The 7,739-nt window shown below is 51.0% G+C and overlaps 1 protein-coding gene across 2 annotated transcripts in view; it reads left to right on the forward strand.

Moving 5' to 3' along the window:
- The first annotated feature begins 606 nt into the window (after positions 1-606).
- PHC2 (polyhomeotic homolog 2) overlaps positions 607-7,739 on the forward strand; it is a 44,743-nt gene continuing 37,610 nt past the window's right edge. The window contains exons 1-5 of one of the 2 annotated variants that reach the window (XM_015598859.2): positions 607-762; positions 1,855-1,932; positions 2,349-2,513; positions 4,060-4,212; positions 5,377-5,689. In XM_015598859.2, coding sequence (XP_015454345.1) covers positions 661-762; positions 1,855-1,932; positions 2,349-2,513; positions 4,060-4,212; positions 5,377-5,689 — 811 coding nt within the window. In that variant the 5' untranslated portion in view covers positions 607-660. The remainder of the gene's footprint in view (positions 763-1,854; positions 1,933-2,348; positions 2,514-4,059; positions 4,213-5,376; positions 5,690-7,739) is intronic. The other variant, XM_015598860.2, reaches the window with a different exon arrangement.

The following is a 7,739-nucleotide window of genomic DNA, read 5'->3' on the forward strand; positions in this document are numbered from 1 at the left end:
GGTGTTGCCCTTGGGTAAGTGTTAGTACGGCTGTTGTGTTGCTAAGCCGATGTGTTGCTAGGCCCCCTCTGCATTGTCTCTTTCTTCCCACCCCTTTCCTTCTCTGCCTTGTTGAACTTTGGTTCCCTCTGTCATCACCTTCCCCTGTGTTCCAGTCACCCTCATCTCAGGCTGAAGAATGGTAGAGAAGGGGAGTGTTACTGGCATGGGACGCAGTGTCACTGGAGGCTAAAAGACTTCTGCCTCCCTGAGCCTCCCCACAGCCCTGAGGGTGGATCAGAGCAGTGCTGGGGCTGCCTTGACTTTCCCCACAGGGACAGCTGACACAGGGGCGGACGGTACTAGGGAAGAACACAGGAGCATGTGCGCTGAAGAGATGCAAAATAAACAAGGCAGAAATGCATACAGCTTTGCACACTGTTGCTTCCCCACCTCCCTGAGAGTGGCCATGGGTTGTGGTGGCGGTCACAGACCTGGTGTCCTTTCCTGAGCAGTTGAGGAGGGATGGGGTTGAAAGGCATTTTTGCAGAAGCGGTGGGTCTGCAGCAGGTGAGCTGTTTGGCCCGTCGATAGCACTGGCTCTTGCCCTCTCCCCACCCTCAGGTGATCCAGCAGGCCCTGCACAGGCAGCCCAGCACGGCAGCCCAGTACCTGCAGCAGATGTACGCGGCACAGCAGCAGCACCTCATGCTGCAGACGGCGGCACTTCAGCAGCAGCACCTCGGCAGCGCCCAGCTCCAGAGCCTGGCGGCTGTGCAGCAGGTAAGAACTCCAGGAGCGCCACTGGTGCCACCCAGAGCCGTAGTCATTGCAAAGTAAGAGGGGAAGAAGCAGGCCTTGCACAAGTGCACCCCATGCATCCTCTCACTGGATCCTCACAGAACCCTGTGAAGTAGGTATGATTGCCTTCGGCAGCCTTTGGCAGGTGAGGAAAGAGGCTCTGGGAGGTTAAGCACCTTGCCCAAGGTCACACAGCTCACGAATGGAGCAGCTGGAACTCTTAGCCCGCCCAGCCCAAGGAAAGAAGGCTGGGACAGGCCTTCCTCACCACATCGCCACACCACAGGGATGGGACCGAGGGTCAAGGAGGGGTCCACGCGAGAAGGCCATTGCCCATTCAGTTTGCCTGTCTATTCTTAGTGGCTGAGAAAAACTCATCATTCATTCATTCATTCAACAAAATTTTTTATGCACCTACAGTATGCCAAAGTTCATGTCAGACACTGAACAAGAATACCATGGACCCTGAATTCTTGAAGCTTATAGTGGGAAGACAGCCAGTAAACGGAAACCCAAATAGACAAGGAAACAAAATATCTAAATGTCTTAGTTGTGATAAGCTCTGTGAGGGAGAAGAGTGGAGTGCTGTGACTTATAACAAGGATGACTTAGACTGGGTGGCCAGGGAAGGCGTCTCTGCTGGAGTAACATCGACACTGACACATGAAGGACGAGGCGAAGCTGGCCACGGGGAGGACAGCAGGCTGGACGTCTCAGACATTACGTGCAGAGCTGTCTGCACAGGGACCAGAGAGCAGGATATGACAGAGTGGGGTGGAGCCGAGGGCTGAAGAGAGCTGGAAACCTTGGGAACAACCATAGCTGCCAGTTTGAGTACTTAAACGTACATGCTTGGCCTTGTGTCATCCTTTCAGCAACTCTACAAGATAGACACTGTTATTATCCCTACTTCATGAAAGAGGAAACTGAGGCACTTGCTTGAGGTCACACGGATGGGACAGAATGGAGGTTTGACTCCTTTCCACCACCCTGTAGCACTTCCTTGGAAGGTGAGAGCCTGGAGCATCATTGGAGGGACCTGGGACACTAGTGATTAGAACTGTTCTTTTATAGGCAAGCCTGGTGGCCAACAGACAAGGAGGCACTTCAAGCAGCAGTGTGTCCGCACAGGCCCCAGCCCAGTCATCCTCGGTGAGTAGGATGGGGAGCAACAGGTAGAGCCCGCAGCTCTGAGACCAGCTCCTTCCTCCTTGTCCAAAATGCTTGCAGGCTCCCAGACCCAATTATGGTGAATCCTTAACCATGTAGAATCATGGCTGGATTCTATTGCTCTTTCCAGAAAAAAAGGGTTTGCCTTTTCGTAACCCTTACTTTAATAACTCCCTGTCATCTTCCCAATGTTAGGGCTCTCTGTCCATAGCTTAGTTCTCTGCCCATTAAATCCTCCCTGCACAGAAGATCCAGGGCCCAAGGACCAGAGCTGGTCCTAAAGAAGGTTTTTGAATCCACTGAGGAACAGAGAGGGAGAGAAAGAAATGGATGGGGGTGGGGCACAAAGTTAACCAGCAGAACCTCCTATTTCCTACTGCTTGTGTCTCTCTCATCAGATAAATCTGGCAGCCTCCCCAGCAGCAGCCCAGCTCATCAACCGGGCTCAGAGTGTCAACTCAGCAACAGCCTCGGGCATCGCCCAGCAGGCTGTGCTCCTAGGCAACACATCTTCTCCAGCCCTGACTGCAAGCCAAGCACAGATGTATCTGAGGGCACAGATGGTGAGTACCCAACCTGGGCCATGGCTCAGGTGGGCCAGTAGGGAACAGGCAGAGAAGTCGGGAGCTGGAAGATTAGAGAAGGTTTGGGGATTAGTGAAGGGTGTGGAAGAAGCACTGGGGAACAATTGGCGAGAGATAAGGGTGGAATAAAGAATGGGGGTGGCCTGGAAGGCTGAGTGGGAGCTTTGGTATAGACTCACTCACTCAAGGACAGGAGGGGTTCCAAGCTGAAATAAAGTTACCCTTGATGCCTCCTTTCCTTCCCCTCCTAGAGTAAAACAAAATTGTCATCTTATCAGAATCCACTCCTTAAAATTAATTAGGGTTGAAAATGCAGGAGTCCATTCCCAAATGGTCAGTATCTTACTCAGCCATGTAAGATAAGCAAGTGCATGAACATCCATGTACTCTAACTAGCAGCATGCTCCCCAGGAGGCATAAAATCTAGCTCTGCACTGGGCTCAGCTCGCTGTGAGTCCAGTCTCATTTCTCCCATTCTAAAGATTTCTCCCTTGAGCTCCTTGACACACTATTCTGAAGACAACCCCTCCCTTTGCTCCTGTGGCCAGAAGTTGACACTAGGAGCTTTCTGGTCTTGCTCCAGGCACTTCTGTTCTGAATCTGAGTTCATCGTTTAAGGTGCAGCTCAATTCCCAGGGACTTGCTTCTGAGACACACAGTATGGAGTAGACTTCCACTTCTCTAGGGAACCAGACAGCCACATTGCAACACCACCCTCACTTGCCTTTGTCTTCAGTGTTCTCACTCCCTCGTCCTACTCAACTACCCCAACTGGAGTCTCAAAGTCTATCTGCCTCCCTCCCCAAAGCAGAGTGCACATGCACAGAGGAGCAGGCGCAGGTACATCACAGGGTTCTGGGGAAAGCACACTGTCAGACTCCAGCATGTCCACAGGGATGCTGAGCTAGACTCGCAAGGTTGGAAGTGTCATGCAGAGGCCATCATGTAGCCTGCACCCCGTGGAAGGAAACACACAAGTACAACTCTAGGCTCTCTGTTCCTACTGCCACTGTTGTCTCTACACACTCACGCACGCATGCAGACACACACGCACACACACATACATGCATGCACACACATGAATCTAAAGTTGACTTAAAAATGACCAAATGATCCCTTTTGGAGTTGAGTCCTGTTCTGACCCCAACAGGAGTGGATTAGACCTAGAAAATGGTCCTAGGGCATCTGTCTCACCCCAGGGTCCCTGCTGCCCAGGATGCTGTGGAGAGAGCAGCTACAGGGTGTCCTATGAATGTAGGTCCCCTCTAGGATGAGCTCTTCACAGAGGCTTTGCAGTAAACCCCACCTGGGTGCAGCCCAAGAGCAGCTCTCCCCCAGCACTCACTTTGCTACCCAGCTGAGTCAGGATGCCACAAGCCTCTTGAAATTTCCAGGCGAACCCCTCAGACTCCTCCCCTACCTTGCCTCCCTATTTCCCCATATCTGCTCCCTGGCTAAACTGTTCTGTCCTGTGGCTGAGCCCACATTGGGCAGGTAAAAGGCGCCTCGTTTCCTGTGATTCCAGGCCCAGCCAGGTAACCTGGTGCAGGTAGCTAGGAGCCTAGGCGGCACTGTTCCTTTGTCCCCTCAGCTCATCTTCACGCCCACGGCCACCGTCGCTACTGTGCAGCCTGAGCTCGGCACTGGCTCCCCCGCCCGGCCCCCCACCCCTGCCCAGGTGAGGATTCCATGCTTCTGGGAGGGCAGGGGGGTGGGCACCCCCATAGAGGGGTACTGATACTGGGTATGGGCCCAAGCCCTGGTGGAGCTTTGACTCTGTGGAAAGGCTGGGATCTTCTAGGAAAGCAGATGGGAGACAGGACAGCCCAATGCCCCCAGACTTGCTCCTTCATTCCCAGCTGAGAAGGCCTCAGCCACCCTTGACTCTGTTCCCGCAACGTAAGTCAGGAGTCAGAAAGCAGCATGCTGAGGCCAGCACGACAGCCAGGAATGAATGAATGTGTGGTCATCACTACCGTTGCATCTTACACTCTCCCCAGTGTAACTTCTGCTGCTGTTGTTGCTTTTCAAGTAGAAAATCCTGCTCTGGTTACACACGCTCGCACCTCTAGGAATGAGAGGGAATGGCATGGAAGAGGGAGCAAAGATGAGTCCTGGGTCCCTACCTTCTGCTGGGAGCACACAGACACTGCTGTGGCTGTAAAGATTCTATGGACACCTGGGGAGAGGAACATCCTCCCACTCCCGTCTCCCCACTCCCCAGCTACAGAATGAGGACCACGTGGAGAGCACTTAGCAAGGTTGTCAAGACTTGGTCAAATGCAAGTCTGGCACAGCTTCTGTGTGTCCAGCAGAGGGCACCAGGGACCAGGTTGAGTAAACAGGCCCAAATCCTCATAAACCTTATTCTGAGAACATAATAATCCTTTGCCTCAACCTTGCTTGTCAATTAACTTTCACTTTTGCCCTGGCCTTTTCCAGTTGGGGAAGCCCCATGCCCCGCTGTATCTGGGAATTCTTTCTAAGTGGTTTGCATCCCATCCTAATAGTTTGGGGGAAGAGGGGAGGTACCAGAAGGAAGAGAGAGCCTGACCTGCCTGCCTCTCCCGAAGCCTGGGCAGTCTTCCCTTCTCTGAATTCCATTTCTTCTGCTGATGGATCCAATCACTAGCACTTTCTTGTCCCCTTTAGAAACTCCACATGCTCCTGGTTTCTCTTTCAGCCCCTAACTCATTCTCTCTTTCTTCCTCTCTGACTTTACAACCCACTATCCTGTTCAGCCATTCCTAGATCCATCCCTAACTCTTTCCTTATCTTAGTTGTGTTGTTGGCATTGCCTCTACCCACATTCTGTGGACTGCTATAGATCCCTCTTTTCCAGGTACAGAACTTGACCCTCCGAACACAGCAGACACCAGCTGCAGCAGCCTCGGGCCCTACCCCCACTCAGCCTGTCCTGCCCAGCTTGGCCCTGAAAACCACACCAGGTGGTAGCCAGCCTCTGCCTACCCCATCACAAGGCAGAAACACTGCTCAGGGTTCCCCTGCAGGTGCCAAGCCTGGCATAACTGACAGTGTGATGGAGCCTCTCAAGAAAGGAGATGGCAACAGCAGTGTGCCAGGGAGCTTGGAGGGCCGGGCTGGGCTCAACCGGATGGTGCCCGCTGTGGCTACCCACCCCCTCATTGCACCAGGTAAGGGCTCCAGAAAGAAGGATCCTATCCCAGAAAACTCAGGAGGACTATGGGTCAGGGAAAAATTTCAAACTTTCCTTTTTCCCATGGACATACTAAGATACCAGCCAAGTGTCTCTCTCTCCCGTCTTCCAACCTTGGGATGCTCATCAGCTCCTGATTCTGTTTCATGCTTCTAGCCTAGCTTTGAAGAAGAAAGCCACATAAGTTGGAATAAATGAGTCCTTCTTCACAATGGGCACAATGGTGAATCTTGGAGTGTATAGTTATAGCTTTTCACCTCGAGCGAGTGGACATTGGCAGTGGGACTATTTTGAAATTCTCTAAGAGTCAACGAAAAGGCTCGGGGCTGGCCAGAGACGTGTAAGAACCACACAGGGAGATGAGGAAGTGGGCAGTTTATTTTCTCATCATTCAGCAGATATTTGCTGACTACTATTTGCCAGTTCTGGGTAAGCCAAGATAAATAAGACTGGAATCTCGCCCTCCAAGGAAAGCAGAGCCTGGACAGACAAGTACGGTACAACACGATGAGTGCTGTAATATATGTGAGCTCCGAGCACTGTAGAAACACAAGGCACTACCTAGCCTTGGGGAGAGGAGCCAAGAAAGGCTGCTAGTGAGGGGTAACACTTGAGACTATATCTAGCAGATTAGAAATAACTCCAGCAGGTTACTTATGAGGTAAGTTCTCTGAAGGTGCGAATCACTATTCCCTGGGGCCAGACTTCTTTCCCTGCCTGTTAAAATTCTCCCAGCACTGCCTCTTGTATGTCATCTTTAATGAGAAAAATCTGTCAAGAGCCCTAGCAGCCTGATTTATCAGTCTAGGGAACAAGACCAAGCTGTTACAGCACAGAAATAAATATAGTGGTGGACCACATGGCTTTGCATTAAAGAGAGAATGATCCTCTTCTTCATCCAGACCATTTTACCATCCAGTCCATTTTTTCTTTCTTGAGAACCTGCGATATACTTATTACTAGATTAACCAAGATGGTCAAAATATGATTTCTTACCTAGAGTGTGCAGTCAAAAGGAAGGAGCCAGATATGTAAGCAAATCCTTTCAATTTCATAAATCCTATTATAGGAGTACGTACAACATAAGTGTCAGCACAGAGATGGTCATCTCAGCGCCAGGCAGGATAGGTCAGAGAAGCTGTCCCTCAGAAGAAATGGCACATGAGTCTTGAAGCATGAGTAGTTTACTCAACAGACAAAGTAGGCAAAGGGATTTGAGACAGAGGAGAGTGCGAGTCGAGTGTCATGACAGAGAGCTGGGAAAAATCTGAATTAAAGTCTTTTTTATTTGCCCTTTTGAGGTTTCAAGGACAAAAGGCTGGTCTCTGCCGTCCAATGGTCACTACAGAGCTGAGGGAGGCACCTCCCGGCAGAGGCCTCACTGCTCTGTGGCTCCAGGTGTCATTGCTTTCTCCAGGGATCAGTCCAGCGTCTTCTTTTCAAGGAGACTGAGGCTCAAAAGGGTAAAGAATGAGATTCTTACAGTAAGTTGATAGCAGCTTGGGCTAGAGCGAGGACCCCAAGTTAGCATTTCTTCTACCTTCTTATTCAACTTATAAACCCGAGAGCAGAACTGGGAACCAATTCCCTGTCTGGCTGAGTCAGATCCTGGTTCTTAATCATCAAGCCACATTTGCTTCTTTCAGTTCTTACAGTAATTTGGGGCTTCCTCGGCCTTTCTTATTCTTGACCCGAAGCTCAAAGAGCCTGACTGGTCTAAGATTGTCCTGGGGTTTACAGAGTCTAGGGGAGGGCTCTCTTCTCTTGAGCCTCATAAAGGTGAACACTGGTGAGTGACAGGCTGAGGTCCCAGATATGGCCTGAGACTAATAGTATGTGGCTATATGCAGAACAGAGACCAGTAGTTCCACAGAACTTTCTATTGAGCAGCTGTGAGCTGCAGACCACAAAGACCCCCTCCCCAGAGATACCAATCAATAGGCTTTGCATTGTTCCTGCTTCCCACTGTCCCCTCCTCTTCTTCCTTTCTTCTCCCACCCCTTCCTCTGGTAAACACTATTATTTCA

The sequence above is a fragment of the Pteropus alecto genome, unplaced genomic scaffold, assembly GCF_000325575.1.
Source record: "Pteropus alecto unplaced genomic scaffold, ASM32557v1 scaffold39, whole genome shotgun sequence".
Classification (NCBI taxonomy): domain Eukaryota; kingdom Metazoa; phylum Chordata; class Mammalia; order Chiroptera; family Pteropodidae; genus Pteropus; species Pteropus alecto.